At 41.8% G+C, this 20,424-nt stretch overlaps 1 protein-coding gene across 1 annotated transcript; it reads left to right on the plus strand.

Moving 5' to 3' along the window:
• Nucleotides 1-889: 889 nt before the first annotated feature.
• acsl5 (acyl-CoA synthetase long chain family member 5) lies at nucleotides 890-20,037 on the plus strand. Its single transcript, XM_035403242.1, has 21 exons — nucleotides 890-972; nucleotides 2,786-2,954; nucleotides 3,963-4,071; nucleotides 5,859-5,923; nucleotides 6,372-6,473; nucleotides 7,595-7,694; nucleotides 9,021-9,199; nucleotides 9,693-9,725; nucleotides 9,814-9,865; nucleotides 10,368-10,441; nucleotides 10,847-10,924; nucleotides 11,299-11,433; nucleotides 12,332-12,466; nucleotides 12,858-12,953; nucleotides 14,297-14,369; nucleotides 14,850-14,938; nucleotides 15,648-15,764; nucleotides 17,019-17,162; nucleotides 18,184-18,285; nucleotides 18,838-18,909; nucleotides 19,031-20,037. Exons 2-21 carry the CDS (start codon nucleotides 2,796-2,798, stop codon nucleotides 19,166-19,168), a joined length of 2,052 nt encoding a protein of 683 aa, XP_035259133.1. The 5' UTR covers nucleotides 890-972; nucleotides 2,786-2,795; the 3' UTR covers nucleotides 19,169-20,037.
• The last annotated feature ends 387 nt before the right edge of the window (nucleotides 20,038-20,424 follow it).

Below are 20,424 nucleotides of genomic sequence, written 5' to 3' on the forward strand. Positions count from 1 at the left end.
CTCTGATTTCAGGCATCTGTGATGCATAACCAAAGCACTGGGAACCCAGGAAGAGGCAGGTCTTTTATAGAGCGAGAGTGGAAACTGCCCCCCACTCCATTCTCAATGGTGCCTGTGACTCGACTCAAAGTGGCCTTTGTGACTGACAACGACATCTCCATGTTATGCTACAGCTGCACCTCGACCCTGTTGTTTTTTTCTATAGTTTTATTGATCCACACAGACGCTTGTACATGACTGAGATTCACAGTTGCGTAACTGGTACGGAAAGGAGATCTTGTGAAATAGGCTCCAGTGTCATTGGTGACACAGAACACCACTGTCTCTGTACAGGCAGCTGAACCTGCCAGTTCCTGAAGAGAGAAAATATTCATTAAGTTCAAATTTTTTACTCCTGTGACCTATTGCCATATTTATCAATTGTAGAATGGATTTACAGTGGAATTGTATTTATGATAAGAAATACCAACAGGAAGAGACAGAGAGGGGGAGAGAAAGAGAGAGGGAAAGGGAAAAGAAGTGAGAAAGAGAGCAGTAGTATGAGAATGTGGAGTAGAGTTATGGCTTTGTCAGTGCTTCAGGTTTGAATGAGTGGACAGCAGGCACAGAGAGGCTACAGGTTTGAATCCTGAGTGGTACATTACTGCCACGCCCACACACATCTAATTTCTGCAGTACAACTTCCATCAGTGTTCTGGGTGTTAGTCTAAAATCTTATACAAACAAATAAACCAAGTGTGAACATCACTGCACGGAACACACTCCTCAATGTGTTGTACTATGAGTACTTTTTTGGTTCTTTATCTCAAAGAATATTGCAGCTAAAGTTCAAAGGTCACCTGTGAGCCGTCAGCCCCTTTATGTAGCCTTGAGAGGGCACTTCCTCCCCCTCTGTTTACGGACGAAGAGCTTCGATAAAGCATGATCCACTGGAGCTGCCATTCCAGCCTCTAACAAACCTGCAAGAAACAGGTACGCTCATCTCCGCTTTGTCTCTTTCTCACCTGTAAGGGTTATATTCCGAGAGCTTGACCTGTGAGCATTCTTATTTTGTTGGTAAAAGCCTGAAACTTCTCAGACAGATTTTCTTGGAGAGTAGTGTGCTATTTCTTTATGACTCCGCACAATGCATTAGTATAATGATTAGAAATGAACAAAAAAGAAAGGTTGTGTCAGCGTGTGTCTGTGTTTGCATATGTGTGTGTGTGTGTGTACATGTTTGTGTGTATATATATATTTACATGTGTAAATATGTACATGCACCAGTGCATAAAAAGTGATAAATTTGTGTGCTATGAGTTTACCAGAAGAATAGTCAAAAACTGAACACCCCATCTTTATAAAAGGAGGTGCTAGTCACAGTTCAATCAATGAAAGCAAGTTCAAGTACAGAGCATATAGCACAAGCTGTTCATATCTACACTGTGTCAAAGTTCAGCTGAATACTGTGAAGAATGGTGAGACAGTACTGGGTTTGAAATTACAGCAGAAGTATTTATTTTCACAATTCCAGCCAAGTGGCATTGAAATCATAATGCAAGGAAAGTATACGCTGAATCCATTTAGTGTGGGTATCCATCAGAGGATGAATCTTCCTACTGTATTTATTATGTCATTATCAAATGCAGCAGAAGACTCTGACCTCTGGCCAATCTCACTCACGTTCCCTGCCAAAGGTCAAAGGTCACTGATAGCACAATCAGCGTTATCGGGCCTGGGTGCACTCCGGTACTCACGGCGAAGATAACTGCTCACACACAAATGCATTTGTTCTCTCCCAGACAAATGTGCACGCGTTGCACTTACATTCACACTAATGCACACGCTCACACACTCACAAATTCATACACGCACAAACACACGCAAAGGAATGACGTTTGCAAATGAACGCGATCGGCAACGAACATGGCCTCACATGCTCAGGTGCAGACGCACTTGAACATGCGCATGTATACGCAGGCAACGATTGCTCTACTGTTTATTTTGACTGAAAATGGAAGGCTCCCCCAGATTAGACCCACCTGAGGTTTAACGGTTGGCCAGGACAATGTCAAAAGCAAAGGATGGCATGAAGAAAGGATGGCGGAGATTGGCCAAGTAAAAGGCTGAGTTAGACGACAAAGTTCACATTTTTCCCCTATGCGTTTTCTCTTTGTGCTCCTGGTGCTAGAACTAGATTGATTAGATTCACGAATGAAACATGTCAACATTTGTTCTGCCACTAGCTAATTTGTATAATAATGCGGGATCTGTTGGTAATATGATTGGAGAAATGTATAACTTGGTTCGCTCATTATTAAAGCAAAAGCAAAGGTCAGTGAAGCTAAAGGTGAAAGTTATTCATAACATGACCTTGAACCCAGCAATTCATTGTCTCACTTCCTCACACATACACATACACACACAGACACATACACACACACGTGCAAACACAAGGACATGCATACGCACATGTATTTCTTTCATTTGAGAATACTTAGTGGTTGCAAACTCATCACTGAGGCCAGACTGTCTCCTATTGACACTGCAACATCAGTATTAGCTTATGATGTAATGTATTTCACTGTCACTGTGATGCATGTAACATGCATAAAGGCTGTAATGTCCTTAATGTCTACAATATATATAGAATAATAATGTTTCTAATGCTTGCAATATCTGCCATAATATCCACTGCTTGTACAGTGTGTCAGATAAGTAGTGCCCTAATGTCTGTGATATCTGTAATGTGTAAAATGTCTTTAATGAGGGATACACATTATCTGTCCTTTTGTTCCCTTTGCAGTGGTGTCCTCATGATGGAAAGCCTTCTCCAGTTTCTGTTCTCACCCCTGCCCACCCCAGCCCTCGTTTCCCTCTTCATCCTGGGGGGTGCCGCCCTCCTGTGGCTCAACTCCCGCCCAAAACCGGTCAGATCCCCAGTCGACCTCAACCGGCAGACCATGGGAATCCAGGTGAGCAGTCAGCAGCTATGTGGTCACCTGTCATCAATACGGTTACTGTCTACCTGACTACACAACAGACGGCAAAGAGTTCTCTCCTGGAACAGGATTAGCACTGGAGTCAGCAATGCTGAGACCGCTTCTAAGCAATACTTTTGACAGCAACGGATCGGTGACAAACGATTTTAGCAGTGTAAGCTGGAAATGGCGAGGCGGTTGTGGGGGGGGGGGGATTTGTTAGAAACTCAAATCCTTAGATTCGTACAACTGCACACCTTTAATTACCCTGGCACCTGCCTTACTCATCACTTCTGTGTCTCCAGCCTACAGTCCCTTTTGCTATCTGGATGGTTCATCCATCTCTGTCACTGTTATCCATTCTTCCAGATAGCATACTAATCAGGGAGTCTCCAGAAGTCGTTTGAAGATTAGTTACAGCTGGAAGGTGCATTTTGCATGTAGCTGCTTTCCGATGGGAATCCACAAGCCACTGCAGCAAACTGCAAATTAACACATTTCATGAAGCATAATTATGACATATGATATATGACCTTAACCCATAATGCCCTGTAGTATATTAGAGAAACTCCTGTGACCTGGCAGTCTTGAAACTACCAATGAACAAGACTTGGAGCTACTGGAAGCATTCTCACCAATCAAAGGCCTGGGCTCCAAATCAATTGTGATTAATTTAAAAGGACAGTAATCAGTCATCGGTGATCTGTACAGAACCCTGTAACCAGTGGACACTACAGGTACTTCTTTCCAAAGAGAATGTCTAGTTCCAGGTATCAAACATAAATGTATTATGATTCTGTTTATTCAGACTATAAAGGGAAACTGTGGAGGAATTTGATGATGCATTTAACATTTTTAAGGTATTAATTGTTTGTTTAAAATGAATATAGTGGATTATAGTGGATATTCCAGATTGTATTCTGTCTGGAGAATAAGGGGTGCTGTTTGAATGATGTCAGTGTCCATCCCCCAGAGGAGATGAACAACGTGTCTTCTTCACAGGGTGGAGCCAGGAAAAGCGCCTTAATGAAAGACAACAATCTGATGTCATACTATTACGACGATGCGCGAACACTGTATGAGGTTTTTCAGAGGGGTCTGCATGTTTCAGGTAAAAAAAATTTTAAACACAGTGAAATAACTGAATCACAAAATTGCAGCATGATTTCATGGTAAATAGTGCACTACCATCAACTAATATTTCATTAAAGTTAAATCGTATACACTACCGGTCAAATGTTTTAGAACATCTCAATTTTTTTCAGTTTTTATTGAATTTTACGCAGATGTCTCAATGTACTCTGAAATTAAAGCATAGAACAAATAAACAATTGGAGATAAAAAGAAACCATGGAATTGTTCTGTTTAACACAATTTAATGTAAATTTTTGACTCATCAAAGTAGCCACCTTTTGCAGATATAACAGCTCAACACACTCGTGGCATTCTATCTACAATGGAAATCAAATATTGTTTGAAAAGTTCTCCCCAACACTGTTGCAGAAGTTCCCACAAATGTGTTGCACTTGTAGGTTTCTTTTCTTTCACCCTTCTGTCCAGTTCATCCCAAACCAGCTCAATGGGGTTTATGTCTGGAGACTGTGCTGGCCATTCCACGATTTGAAGCCTACCGTCTTGTTCTTTTCTTCTAAAGTAGTTCTGACATAGCCTGGAGTCATGATTTTGGTCATTATCTTGCTGTAGGATGAACCCCTGACCAACTAGATGTAGACCAGAGGGTATTGCATGGCACTGCAAAATGCTGTGGTAGCCCTTTTGGTTCCGGGTGCCAGTCACTCTGTGCAAGTCGCCGACTCTAGATCCTGCAAAAGAACCCCAGGCCATCACGCTTCCTCCTCCATGTTTGACAGTTGGTGTCACACACTGAGGAACCTACTCGATGGCGTACAAAAACCCTGCGTGATGAACCTAATATTTCAATTTTTGATTCATCGGTCCATAAGACCTCTTCCAGTCTTCAGTAGTCCACTGCCGGTGCTTCATGGCCCAGGCAAGCCTGTTTTTCTTATTTTGCCAATGTAGCAATGGCTTTTGTACTGCCACTCGACCTGTTAAACCTGCAGCTCGAAGTCTTCTCTTCAAAGTTGAAACTGAGACTTGCTTACTTCGACCACTTGAAGCTGTTGTCCTGTGAGCCGCCTATCACGCAAGCTGTAGACTCCCAGAAACTTGTCTTCTGATTCTGTTACGGCTTTGGGTCTGCCGGAACTGTTCCTGTCAGAGTTTCCTCCAGTTTCCAAGTGCCTTTCGATGGTGTAGGAAACTGTACTCATTGATACCTTGGCTTTCTTTACAATTTCTGTAAGGAAAGACCTACACTTTCAAGGGTTATAATTGCCTGTCTTTCTTCCTTTGTTAATCGCCTTTTTCTCGCCATTTTGATAGCAATATACTACTTCCTGCAGTGCAATATTATCTAAATAATGCTTCAGGGAGTGTAGTAACACAATCTGTTCCAACACTGATTTTACACAGACAGAGGGTTTGTAAGTAGTCAACAAATGTTAGGACACCTGTAGGAATTGTTTGCATCAACTTTCAAGGTGTAGTTTACTTCCATTGCTGCAGAAAAGCTGTAATTTGTTAATCCATTACTTGTTCCCTGAAAAAGGCCTTTTTTATAACTCTAAGAAATGTACATTATTCTTCAGTTTTTGGTAACCTAAACTTCTTTATTTAACCTCTGGCAGTTTATTGCTTACCTTTGTACCATTTCAGGTCATTCACTGGACTTGAACTGCTTAAATTTCAATAAAACTGGAAAGATGATGGTGTTCTAGAACTTTTGACCGGTAGTGTAATTTGGGTTTTTGCTAGCACTAGCAGCATCTATAGCCAATATTGTAAGTTAGACTTGTCTAATATTTCGTTCTATAGGTAATGGTCCCTGCTTGGGCTACAGGAAGCCAGGACAGCCCTACCAGTGGCTGAAGTACAAACAGGTATTTCACTCACTCAGATGTCCAGAGGGCTATCCACCTCTGAGGAGGGTGATTGGTGAAATGTTCGAAAAGCCAAAGAAAAAATGAGTACTGGAAACACAACAGAAAACTCTTCAGCAAAATGAAACTGCCAATGTCAATATATTGCCATGTGAGAAAAGATTGAGAACATTTGTATATTAGGGGTATTGATAAAATATTTGGTCATGATTGGCAACTGGATTTTTGTCCTTGAGTAGACCCAAAAATACTCAACACTCTATTAGCACTGTGAGGTCATTATCGCTACCTTTTTGTCTCCCCAACTCCCAACAAAAAATTGCCAATACCTTCGAAATATCAAACCAATTTTTTTTGCTCAACTTGTTGATATGGCCTGCTGCACCTATCTTAAGCTGAATTAATGCTTTGACCCTTTGACCTGTCCTCTGACCCTTGACCTCTCCAGGTATCAGATCGAGCACAGCACTTGGGCTCAGGGCTGCTGCACAGGGGTCTCTCTCCCTCCCCAGATCAGTTCATCGGCATCTTTGCCCAGAACAGACCAGAGGTGAGGATCTTTACGACCCTTCAAGATTTATCATGATCTAGGACAGAGGTGGGCAAGGAGAGCCGTATCTGTTTCTGGTTTTCATTGCAATTTCTGACCCTAATTATTTAATTAGCCGTAACATTGACATCATATGGCGTTTTAGCTACATTTCTTGATAAATTCATGCTTAACGCCCACAGACTGGTTTTGTGTCTCTATATGAAATGTTTTACTGTGATCTAATCTACAAGTGAACCAATATTGGTGTATACTGCCAATTATCAAAAAACATTTAGCCTGGGCAATTGGTGAAAAGAAAAACCTGCATATCCACCAGCCCTCCTGGAACAGAATTGCCCACCCTTGATCTAGAGATCTGGAATAATAAAGGGCAATGAACAGATAAACACAGTTCTCAATCTCAGGGACACCATATCTAATGGGACCCCATAGATTTGTAAACGTCAGTCTTGATATAAGGTCCTGTATTGAAGTGATGCTATGCCTTTCTTAATCTTAATTTCAATCTATGGATCTATAATGGCAAGGCACAATATTTTTATTAACTTCAATACCATCTAAGGACCGGCAATAATGTTTTGGTAGGCATACTAACACAAATTTCCATCTAAGGAGACCAGGTCCACCAGGCCACAATGTCTGCAATTGTTTGCTCCAACCATATGCTACACCTCCTGATTTCACTAATGAGCTTACCTCCTGAACCAAGAAGGTAAACTAATTTGTGAAATTAGGTGGTAGGAGCAAATTCCTGCAGACACTGCAGCCCGTAGGACCTGGCGTTGAGTAGCACTGATCTAAGTATTCCCAATGACATGAGCCTATGGATTTATTAACATTCACAGAAATTAAAATGAACACTCCTCTCACAAATTCTTATTGTTTATTCATCTAAATTCCTTTTCAATAATACAAAATGCATGGTAATTTTGATCAAGGAACAAAATGATGTTGTGAAGTATGAGAGATAGGAATAAATTTTCATAGTGTCTTCACTGTCTACACTTTGACTGTGTGTAAAGTGTATGTGGAGCTGAGGGATATATGAAGTGGGTAATATTGACCTTGAAGTGTCCTTGCTGTGGAAGTCATTCTTATTTCTTATTCTCTCCCCCTAGTGGATCATATCAGAGCTGGCCTGCTACACATACTCTATGGTAGCTGTTCCACTCTATGACACATTGGGCCCCGAAGCACTGGTTTTCATAATTAACAGAGGTAATTAACCCGGGTCACTGGGGGTAATAATTAACAGGTAATTAGCTCCAGCACAGTTGGTCCCACACTCCTTCAATACACATGCTTAGTGCTGTCGGAGCAAGAGGGGATTGTGAATAAATGTACAAGATGGGAAACAAGAGGGAGGTTGAGAGGGGGGAAGACAGAGAAAGAGCACAAGCAAGAGAGAGACATGAAGATGAAGAAAAGTAACGGGCGACATAGCTCAGGAGGTAAGAGCGGTTGACTGGCAGTCGGAGGGTTGCCGGTTTGATCCCCTGCCCTGGGCATGCCAAAGTGCCCCTGAGCATGACACCTAACCCCTAATTGCTCCAAATGAGTTGATTGGTACATTGCATGGCAGCCTTTCACCATTACACCAATGAATGGGTGAATGAGAGGCATGTAATTCTGATCAAAACTACATTACGCCGATAATATTTCCTAAAATGGCTGCCAGCGTTCACAGTTCTGCCCCGTTTAGAAATTATATGGCTACATTTTTTTTACCAGAAACCAAAATCACATACTCTGATTTCCTTTCCTGCACCCCCCGAGGATAGAGCATCTGACGTGGCATGTACGGGAATCCTGACCAAGCCATTGGCTGATGGCTCCTCAGAGCCACGCATAGTTAGCGATAGCGTTCCTAGAGAGGGAAATGGTTCGCCTGCAATCTGACCACTCAGCTCAGCTGTTGGGCTACAGACCGGAGGAAGGGCTGGCCTGGCTCAGAGACAGAACTGCCAGATGATTTCTGTAGCGAAGGGACAGGCATACAAGTACCATTTGGAATTCAGAACTTGACAATATAGAAAAACGGGAGGATAAAGAGATGCTATAAACCCAGTGAAACAGCACCTTGCATCGCATGCGAAAGTATAGGCCGAAAGTATTAGGCCACCTGCGGTTTTAAAAAAAAACCTTAGGTGGAGAAGAATTCAGTTGATATATGCGCATTTCTTGAATAACAAACTAAGGTATGAACATTTTTTCATCTTTTTGTTCTATTGTAGGTAGAAATTGAAAAAAACATTCATACTTTGGTTTATTATTCAATAAATGGACATATATTAACTGAATTCTTCTCAACCTAAAATTAAAAAAAAAAAAAACCACCGGTGGCTGCCAGTTTCTTATTTTTGCGGGTGGTGCAGGGTGCTGTTTCACTAGATTTATAGCATCTCTTTATTCTGCCTTTTTTTTTTTTGTTTTTTTTTACAGATGACTACTTTTGGCCCATACTGTATCTATAATATCATAAATAATAATTTATAATAATAATAAATAATAAATAATTTTCTGAAAGCCCTCTTGTTGTTTCAGCTGACATTTCTACGGTGCTGTGCGACAAACAGGAAAAGGCGGACATACTCCTGAGTAACTGTGAAAAGGAACTCACGCCAGTGCTCAACACCATCATACTCATGGACGCCTTTGACCCGGATCTAATCGACAGGGGGTCAAAGTGCGGGGTGGACATCCTGTCCTTAAGGGAGGTGGAGGTGCGACCAACTGAAAATAATCAATGAATCACTCGTGAAGCCGATACCATTGCTCACTCGCCACACTGAGGCTTGAATCGGCTGATCTCTCACAATGGCCAGGCCAGAATCTACAAATCATTAAATACACTGATGTCTAGATCCCACAGTCAGCACTGAACAACTCAGTGTCTATGACTTTCAAGTTCAGTCATTCGAGTCGCTCAGTCTTTATCTAGAATCCGTGACTCAGCCAGAGTCTGACTTCATGTGGTCCTGCCAATGTGGGGAATTCTGAATACAGACTCCAACCCCCATCCTCTGAACACAGAGGATGGATCTTTCTAGGAAACCAGACAGATTTGTCTGCTGTCTCTAATCCTGTGGTTAATTAGATCCCTACAGTGACAGAATTGTTAATCCTGGTTACTACCTGCCCACTGTAGGTCCCTATTCTCTTCCTCTCACTTTCCATGTCACGTAAAAATAAAATTAACGGTTCTATTTCTTTCAGACTCTGGGAAAAGACAACAAAAAAGATCCCATTGTGAGTAAATGATTTAGTATTATTTTTATCCCAGTTATACACATTTCTGTGGATGAGACACTGACTCCTGTTCTTTCCCATAACTTAGCCTCCGAAGCCAGAGGACCTCAGCATTGTGTGTTTCACCAGTGGGACTACAGGTATCATTTTCACCCTCCATCTTTACTCTTCCCTTCTCTGCCCAAAACTCCATCGTCATGTCTTTGCTGTTGAGCCCAAATCGATTTAATGTCCATCTCCTCATTCTAAAACCTGACAAACTTGTGTCTGGCGGAGCTAAGAACTCAATTCTGCTGGAAGGTTGAAAAAATAATGAGAGATAATCGGACTGGCTGCTGTTAGTTTCAATGCCATGGTTACCTTCCAGTGAGGTGTGAGTCCTCTTACTGACCTCATCCGTACACTTCCTTGTGTGTGCGCAAAACTCTCCTATTTACTGATGCAGTCAGACATTCACAGATGCATTGTGATAGTTATCGATATTTCATTTCATTATGTGCAAGTTGTAATATCTTGCCGGGAACCATTGCCATATCAACATGAATAATTTCCTTTTAAAGTCATTCGGGCTAAGAACATCTGCTGAATGACTAAATGTAAGTGTAATGTACTGAATGAAATGTACTGTGACATTTATTACAGGAGATCCTAAGGGTGCCATGCTGACACACGAGAATGCGGTTTCAGATGCAGCCAGTGTGCTTAAGAGCTTTGATGTGAGTTACATTACATTTCATTTTACTGGAATTTCTGATGTCAAATAACCCTTCACATGCAGTACAATATAAGTGGGAAACTCATCTCTGCGTCGTCTCTGAACCCCGAGTTACCAGCTTGGTGAAAAACGTGCTCGTGTTTCAGCCAAAAATTGCACAAGTTGCACTCCCAAAAATTGGTATAACAGGTACAAGTGCACATCAGAAGAATAAGTTTCCCAGGAGCATGTAAAAGCAGCATTAGAGTGTTTGCTGACATCTAAACAGGGACATGCTCTGCAGCACATGCTGAAGGAGATGGACCAGCACACAGTACACTCGCAGGGTTATAGTGTCTGTGGGTAATGAAAAGAAACCTCATCTTTCCTGAGTACTGATTTTGAAACTGATTTCTCTGTGTCTTAGAGTGCCTATACCCCAGTTCCCCAGGATGTCTCCATTTCTTTCCTGCCCCTGGCTCACATGTTCGAGAGAGTTGTCCAGGTAAAAGCAGCAGGTTTTTCAGGGTGACACCAGTCACATCCAAGGCTCTGCCCCCTGTCCTCTTTCAGTGGAATGATACTGCTGTATCACTGGACTCAGTCAGCTCTAACCCACCGATTCTCCCCTGTAAACAGAAAAATTAACCTAGCTAATGCTAACGTGGTACGAATCGAAACTTTTTGGATTGGAATCTGGGTTGAGATACATACTTTGAGCCAGAAAGCCAAAAAAAACAAGCAGATTTGTCTGTGGTTCTTACAGTTCTCCCATTTCTTTGTGAAAAGCATGGGCTGGGTTTGAACCACTGTGCTGATGCTATAAGGAAAGAGGGGTGGGAAGAGAGACAGTCTTGATGTCTCTTTTCTGGCTTTCAGACAGTGATGTACGGTGCCGGGGCCCGGGTTGGCTTTTTCCAAGGGGACATCAGGCTCCTTTCTGATGATATGAAGACATTGCAGCCCACCATTTTCCCTGTGGTTCCTCGCTTGCTCAACCGAGTGTACGACAAGGTACAGCACTTTCAATCAGAGAGCACAACAAGACATGACACTCAATCAGAGAGCACAATATATGACACTTTCAATCAGAGTGCACAACAAGATATGACACTTTCAATCAGAGAGCACAATATATGACACTTTCAATCAGAGAGCACAATATATGACACTTTCAATCAGAGAGCACAACAAGATATGACACTTTCAATCAGAGAGCACAACAATATATGACACTTTCAATCAGAGAGCACAAGATATGACACTTTCAATCAGAGAGCACAACAAGATATGACACTTTCAATCAGAGAGCACAATATATGACACTTTCAATCAGAGAGCACAATATATGACACTTTCAATCAGAGAGCACAACAAGATATGACACTTTCAATCAGAGAGCACAATATATGACACTTTCAATCAGAGAGCACAAGATATGACACTTTCAATCAGAGAGCACAATATATGATACTTTCAATCAGAGAGCACAATATATGACACTTTCAATCAGAGAGCACAACAAGATACATCACTTTAAATCAGAGAGCACAAAAAGATACATCACTTTAAACCAGAGAGCGCAACAAGATACAACACGTTAAACTGCACAGACATAACAACGTACACTTTAAATCGAAGAGCATAAGATATGGTACTGCAACCAGAGAGATGGAAGGGAAAGGCTTGGGTGCTTAAACCAAAAATAACTGCATCTAGTCTATAGCAAAAAGAGTTGAAAGAATCTATGAAAGACTGAAATATTGTCTTTATCGTACGTTAACTAGATCAGCACAGTTCCAGTTTCAATGCAGTCGGGCTCTTTTAAAAGCACAGTTTGGATGAAAAACCTGAAAGGTCTTTTCATGGTTTGATTATCTGAACAGTGTTTTCATGTTGTTGTCCTCATAAGGTTCAGAGTGGAGCCCAGACTCCGTTCAAAAAGTGGCTGCTCAATTTTGCCATTGAGAGGAAGCACTCAGAAGTGAAGGAGGGGATAATCCGAAACAACGGTATCTGGGACAGGCTCATCTTCCACAAAGTCCAGGTGTAGTACCAACGCCTGTCACACCTGCACATCCGAGGTGAAACAATGCCTAACGCAATATAGCTACATTACTGTACTCAAAATACAGTAATACAACTATGCTAAAAAAACATAAAACCTAAAACCCAAATGTATTGTAAGGAATATTTGGAATATTTGATCAAAACACACGCCAGACAAAAATACATAAACCATTAACGCTTACTCATATACATACTATATAAGCAGCATAGCAATGCATATTTGCAAAAAATTTCATTCATTTTACAGATATCCTACATGTACTGGGTGGTATTTTAAGATGCAGCACTTTCTCAAAAGACTTAAGGCTTCCAGAAGTTGCTTAAATCTACGTAGCCTATGGTGACGGATGGGTGATCTCTTCCTGTAGGAGTCTCTCGGAGGGCGGGTCCGTGTGATGGTGACGGGGGCAGCACCCATCTCCCCCTCTGTGCTCAGTTTCCTCAGGGCGTGCCTTGGATGTCAGGTAAACCCACCTCAAAGCCCCGCCCACCCTGCACCCTCGAGCAAAATGAACTCACAGAAGACTGAGATTCATGATTTACTGCTGTTGAGAAAAACAAATGTGGCAACAATATTTAAAATGATCGCTGATACATAAGAATAGTATGTTTTTTCTGTACAATCTCAGTGATTAGCATCAATGAGACTAAGTCATAATAAAATAATGACAGTCGGTCCATTAAGTCACAAAGAATGGATAGAATCACAATGAAAGATAAAGAAAGACTACATAATATTGGACATCAAATGGTGACCTCTGGGGCAAATCTGGCTTTGCCCACCTTAGCTTTTGGCCCACCAGTGCCAGTATGATCATTAAGAAAACACAAGTTAAACTCGCTAAATGTGTGAAATGAACTGTTTTCAAACTAGCCCACTCAGAGAGGTTTTTCAACAATCTACCAATGTAACGGATTTTCAAAAACTAAAACAATCTGCCAGTTTGTCTTGTCTTGTAGTTGTGTACATTGAAAAAAGACTTTGGTTACTGTCTCTTTGGAGGCTTTTCACAGAAAATTAAAAAAACTTTAAAAATATAACACAATGAAAATCTTTGATAATGCTCGATGGGTGTGCTTAATATGAACTGGAATGGTCACGGTTCCCCAAGAATCTGAAACATTTCAAAATGAAGCACAACAGTGTAGTGTTTCCACCACAGCCAGACCTGCTCTATCTATAACAAGATTCACCGTCATGCACTCATGCACACCACACACCACAACAGCACAATGTCCAGTATTGTCCCTTTCTGGAACAAGAGTGGAAAATCAAGGAAACATCCCTCTACACCTTTCCTTTTCCTATTGTGTAATATTGTATTGTATTATTATAATTATCCAATCCGTGGACAGCAATGTAGTTGTTGAAGAAATAGTTGAAGAAATAATAAGAGTTGAAATAATACGAGTTGAAACCACTTCAACCACTGTAAAATTGAAGTGTTCATGCTTACTGAATATATTTAGTATTAATTAAATATATTTGACAGGGGAATATTTTTGCATTTCCATTAAAATTATGAGCGAATTCATGGCTGATTATAATTTGGCCTGGCTAACATCTGCTTGGGGATTTTTGCCTGGAGCTCAATGTAATATTTCAACTTGCTATTGAGAAAATTGTTCTGAGGACCCAGATTGTGATGTTACAGGACATCAGAATCCTACGTGTAATGTTATAGCACAGCTGTGCTCCACTTGTGATATAACAGCACAATAGTATTCCAATTAAGCTTTCTGGAATTTCAGTTGTGATGTCACAACCTGACCTCTTGTCTTTAATGACCCATGTCATCCCTGTCAGATTTTTGAGGCATATGGCCAGACTGAGTGCACTGCTGCCTGCACCATCAGTGCACCAGGAGACTGGACATCTGGTAAGTCACCAGTGACTGTTTTTCCAAGGTATTGCACTTCTTGGAGCTCCTTGTTATTATGTATATATATATACAAGACATTGCTTTTTTAAATATTCTTAAATTACCTGTCAGACTCGCAATATAGCTATGCACCAGTAGTCCTGAAGGTTACATCATCAACCCCTTGCATCCTCGTCATCCCCCACTAAAATTTTCAATCTTATCAATTCAGTTATGAAGCCAAACCCTAATACATACAGGCTTCATCTAGGGTTCATTATTATTTTAACCCCATAAAGCTTGGTTCTTATTGTTGGTTTTTAACAATAATATTTACCTTTTGGTGTGATGAAGTACCGCTCATGACTAGTGAAGCCTTGATCAATGAGGTTTACAGTGTAAATTAATATTTATGTAGTTATGACAGTAAAATATGGCCACATTATTATAACCATTTTACTATTATTAATAAAACTATATATATATTTCCTTATTCAGGACATGTTGGCATTCCTCTTCAATGTAACATTGTAAAACTTGTCGACGTCGAAGAAATGAACTATTTTGCAGCAAACGGAGAAGGGGAGGTAAAAAACAAAAAAACACCAAACAAATCTCATGTCTGTCTGTCACACACACACACAGACACACACACACATGCACACAGACTAAAGCTTATCCTGAAAAGGCAAAAAAGCATAGTAGCAGGTTCTCCCTTCCAGCAGACCATCATGAATAGGTAGTAAACATTACAGATGCAAACACAACAGTGTTCCAAATATTAAAAGAGTTCCAGCAGTTCCATAAGGGTGCACGTTTGCCTGAAATAGGTCGTCAGTCATGACTTCATAGTACCAAATGATCATTTTCACCAATTCTCAAAGCATTCTTTTCCTGATGTGAGGCGGCCCACAGAACATGAGTCATTGGTCAGGGGTTTGATAAGCATGTCACTCATGCCATCTATTTGTCATGGCCTTCCAACAGATCTGAATGCAAACCATTTTGGAACAATGCCTGCTTTTAACCATGAGTTGTTTAACCTACTTGTGGTGGCGTCCCATTTCTCCTGAACAATTCTTTATGCTGGAATTCTGTGCTATTCCACAGCACATACAGTACATGCTAAGTTGACCACACGTGCTGGCCCAACACGCAATTAAGTGACCTTATTGTTCTTGTTCATTACCTGTAGATTCACAGTGTGATACAATACCACAGAAGGTGACTAGTGAGAGAGGAGGACCCTATTGCTGGTTGCTATTGCAGAGCTGCAAAGCTGGTATTTTCTTACAGGTCTGCATTAAGGGCAAAAACGTGTTCAGGGGATACCTGAAAGACAAGGACAAGACTGCCGAGGCTCTGGATGAAGACGGTTGGCTCCACACGGGAGACGTTGGGAAGTGGCTGCCGGTAAGCCTGCTTAGCACCTGCTGACCACGTGCATAATGCCCCACTCAACTCTGCTCCAGTCGACAATAAACCGTAACCTAGTAACAGCAGCATGCCGTACTATTCGATAAAGTAGTGACTTTTATCAGGATGGAGACAGAATGTGTCATTATTTGTATATTCAGCATCAGAACCGCTTAAGAATAATGCTGTCATATCCATTTATGCAGAGAAGAGACTAAAATCCCTGTTTATAGGTTAATTCATCTGTATTACAGATTTTCTTCCTTGAGAGCGCGAGCGAATGAAAGAGTGAGTGAATCAGTGGTTGTTGGATGGGTGCAGGGGCAAGACGGGCGGTGGACCGTTAGAATATCTCATCGTGGGACCCGTGGAGTATTTGTTGCTAGCATGTGCCCTATTCCAAAAAGCAAAAGGGCTAAGCCAGGGCTGCCCAACCCTGTTCCTGGAGATTTACCGTCCTGTAGGTTTCCACTCCTACCCAAACAAAGCACACCGCACTCAACAGCTGGAGATTAGCCGGTCATTAGTAGAGTCAGATGTGCCGAACTAGGGTTGAAATGAAAACCTACAGGATGGTAGATCTCCAGGAACAGGGTTAGACAGTCCTGGGCTAAGCTGATACGTCCCGTCTGAATTTTCCCAAACCTGGTCACCTGACCTCGGCTCAGTTCTCTCAGACTACCGCCCTTGAAACACCTTCCCAAGTTTGTCTCTCCTGAAAACCACAGAGAAAGAGAAACGCAGAGAAAGCACTCTATGGTGGACTTACCTGCCTCGGGAAGGCACGTTTGTTGTTTCCGTGTGCCATCTGGTTATTGGCCGGTAAGTACGTGGATGTGGCACGCCTGCACGGACGTGTCTCTTGCCCGAGCGTCGACGAGAACCGGCTCGCCGGCTTCGTTCAGCCGCAGCAATCAACTAGCCCCGCCGAACCTCTGGAGGCCTTGGCTGAGAACCGTTAATTAATTTTCTGCCGGTTTTTTTTTTTGTTTTTTTTTTTCTACGGCCGCAGCCGCTAGCGCTCGCTCACGCCCGCGATGCGACGGAGCCTCATTAGGGCCCCTGTCCCAGCCTGCTCTGGGGCGGCTGTAATTACGCGCAAATCAGCCCCTCTCTCGCGGGACGGGATTTAGCGCTGACGCGCTGTTATCTTCAGCCCGCCGCGGACCAACGAGGGCAGGAGGGAGAGAAAGAGAGGAGGACGGAGACGCGGATAAAGGCAAAAAAAGTTACGCAATCTCTTCCCCACAGAGCGGGGTCCTGAAAATCATTGATCGGAAGAAGAACATCTTTAAACTGGCCCAGGGAGAGTACATCGCCCCAGAGAAGATTGAAAATGTGTATGTGAGGAGTGGGCCAGTGGCTCAGGTGTTTGTGCATGGAGACAGCTTACAGGTAAAGTCAATGAGCGCTCTTAAACATCCTGGAAATGCATAATTCATGGAAATGCATCATTTACAATGTAGACCGGCACACTACTACTCTAGCCCAATATCCTAGTTCCTTTATAACTTACAGTCCTGGACCTCAAATCTCTTCTAAACTATAGAACTATATTTCCAGTTTTTGTAGTCTATAGTCTATAATTTACCTCTCTTTCCTGAAATCTATAGTACTACATCTCCCATATCCCACAGTCCTGCATAGCCTCTTTTCCTGTAAACTACAATACTAAATTTCCAGTTTTCTGTGGTTATCTATAATCCTTTAGCTCACATTTCCAGTATCCTTGTGTACTATATCTCCCATTACCATCAGCCCTGCGGCATACCCTCTTTTCTGTAGCCTTGAGTACAACATATCCCTCTTCCTGTAACACACATTTAATCAGGTTTGCCTGGAGGCTCATGTCCTTAACAAAATCAAGCATAACAAAATAACAAATAACCAAGTTGTTTTTATACAGTAACCTTACAGCTATACTCAAATTTTCAGAATCCATATTGATTGATGATCAGATCAGAGCCCTAAACTAGGGGAAAAACTTGTGACATTCACATACCTTCTGTCAGTACACCACTGTCAGATGGCCTTTACGATCGATTTAACAAATCAGCCAAATTCAAGTGAGTTCAGTGGTGGTGACATCTGCGATGACCATATAATTGGCGGAAAAGAAAAAGATAAGAGTTTGCATGTGTATGTGGTTTTAGCACACTCATGTTCCATCTTCAGTGAAGCAGGATGGGAAGGATTGGGTAGAGGAGGAAGGGGAGGGGAGAAGGAAGTTGAAACAGAAAGTGCTAGCATTTACACGTGTGCAAATTACCTGCTAAAAACACATGTATGTATGTATGTATGTATCAAGAAGGTGGCTTGTTGCTTAAAACAATAAATAAAAATGAAGAATCTAATTGCCTGTGGGTGACATCACTACAGTGGTCCCACATAACCAAGCATCACTGTCTGGCTGCAGGCTTGCCTGGTGGGTATTGTAGTTCCTGACCAAGAAGTGCTTCCCAGTTTCGCTGCCAAATTAGGAGTGGAGGGCTCTCTGGAGAAGCTCTGCAATAATCAGGTACCTTACTTCTTTTTTTAGGCCCACTGCATCAATTTTCCCTGACACTACTAATCAGGAAATTTTCTTTTAAGCAGTCTTCTGTAACTATTATAGTCGTAACCTAATTTTAATAACATTGAACGTATTATTTTTTTGTTTCTCTTATTTTCATTTGATATATATATATATATATATATATATATATATACGTATATACAATCAATACAATCATTTTCCTCAAATAATGGCGAACTGATGCGGGTCTGTGGCAAAGTTTGCCTCCGGTAATGTTTTCCGGTGCACGTTTCAGACCACGCTTGGCCAAAATACTCTGATACTGATTGGTTGGGAAAATACAACTATCCCGGGAAGTTTGCCTCCTTCGATTATGCCTAGAACGTCAAGGCATTGGCCAGGCTCTGTTGAACGAAGTGAAAAAAAAGACTACTGAAAATGTAATACAGAATTTAATATGGAATTGGCCACTAGGGGGACCCAATAGGCAAACAACTAGAATGGAGGGGGCAAAGGTGATTATTATCAGGTATTGACTTCTGTTTCTCTCTGCAGGAAGTAAAAAAGGCCATACTCTCTGACCTAATAAGACTGGGTAAGGAAGCTGGGCTGAAGTCCTTTGAGCAAGTAAGCAACGGTTACTTATGATACACATCATTTGTTTTTCACTGTTGTTCTCCACCATTTCACCAGTGTTTGTTAGAGAAACACAGTATGCTAAAGCTGGATGCTGTTCTTCTGCGACCAGGTCAAGGATCTGCATCTTCACCCGGAACAGTTCAGCATCGAGAACGGCCTGCTGACGCCCACGCTGAAAGCCAAGAGGGCCGATTTGGCCAAATTCTTTCAACCCCAAATCACCAGCCTCTACGCCAGCATCCAGTGATGCATCTCGAGGATGCCGTTTCGATCTGCTGCTGGACTTAGGAGGCCTTTCACCCCTCTCAGAGAAACATCTATTTTTTTCCATAAACAGAATAATCTCGAAGTATGTATACAGATACAGGCAAATTATTGGGACATTTGTGTCAAATTGGTTGTTATTTTCCCTGTACTAATCAAATTTTCAAATTAAACAATGACTATGAGGCCAAATTCACAATGTCTGCATTTATTTCATGCGGGTTTATTTAAAGAGACATTGAACTATATTGCAACAATGCCGCTGGGGGGACTCTACTCATTACATATAGTTCAATGTCTGTTTAAAAAAACACACTAAATAAATTATTGAATATTTAACTTGATTAGCAAAACAACCAGTTTGACGCAACTGTCCCAATACCTTTTCATTTAACTGTATATTTTGTGTGATGCAGGAGACTGAACTGGAAAGAGCCCTCTGTTCTGGGTTGAGCTTTTGGGGTCAAAAGAAAACTTCCCCATTGGATGATGGACAGGATAGACTACTAGGTGGAGAAAGGAGCTTCTCATTGTATGCCAACAGATTTTGATCTTCCCAATTTAAGACAGAGAGAGGGATAATATCTGTATAATCACCTGTATAATCACCAGTGTCTGTTGAATGATGCCAATAACTCTCATGCAACACCACATTCCGTTTGTAATAATTTGCATAATTTTAAAAACATAAAAAAGTACTAGATTACTTGCCCATTAATCACTGCATGTAGATCCCAAGACTTGTCTGCTAAACCACCAGCACAGCATTAAGTTCATCAGGGCCTGTTGACTTTCCCTGAACATGTTACCTTTTTTATGTGGACATTTCAATAAAACTCCCTTTACCTGTAAGGCCTATAAGACCACAACTTCTTTAAATGCAAAGCCACCACTGCGGTCCAGCCCCTCTTTCGTCATTGCATCCACCCTGCCCACATCTGTCGCCACCTGCTGCTCCCCACCACCACCACCCGGCCCTGCCCATCATCTGAGCCACATCATGGACTGCATTTATATAGCAGAGTTATCCATCATAAACTCTGTAAAACTGACTGACATATTGGTCACCAGTCGGCACCCTGAGCCGACCAGAGGAGGATGGGTCTCCCCCTTGAGCCTGGTTCCTTCCGAGGTTTTGTTCCCATCTGCCGCAGGGAGTTTTTCCTTGCCACTGTTGCCTTAGGCTTGTTCCTGTGGGGGTTTAGGCCAGGGTTGTCTGCAAAGCGCACTGCTGCAATA

The sequence above is a fragment of the Anguilla anguilla genome, chromosome 2 (genome assembly GCF_013347855.1).
Source record: "Anguilla anguilla isolate fAngAng1 chromosome 2, fAngAng1.pri, whole genome shotgun sequence".
NCBI lineage: Eukaryota > Metazoa > Chordata > Actinopteri > Anguilliformes > Anguillidae > Anguilla > Anguilla anguilla.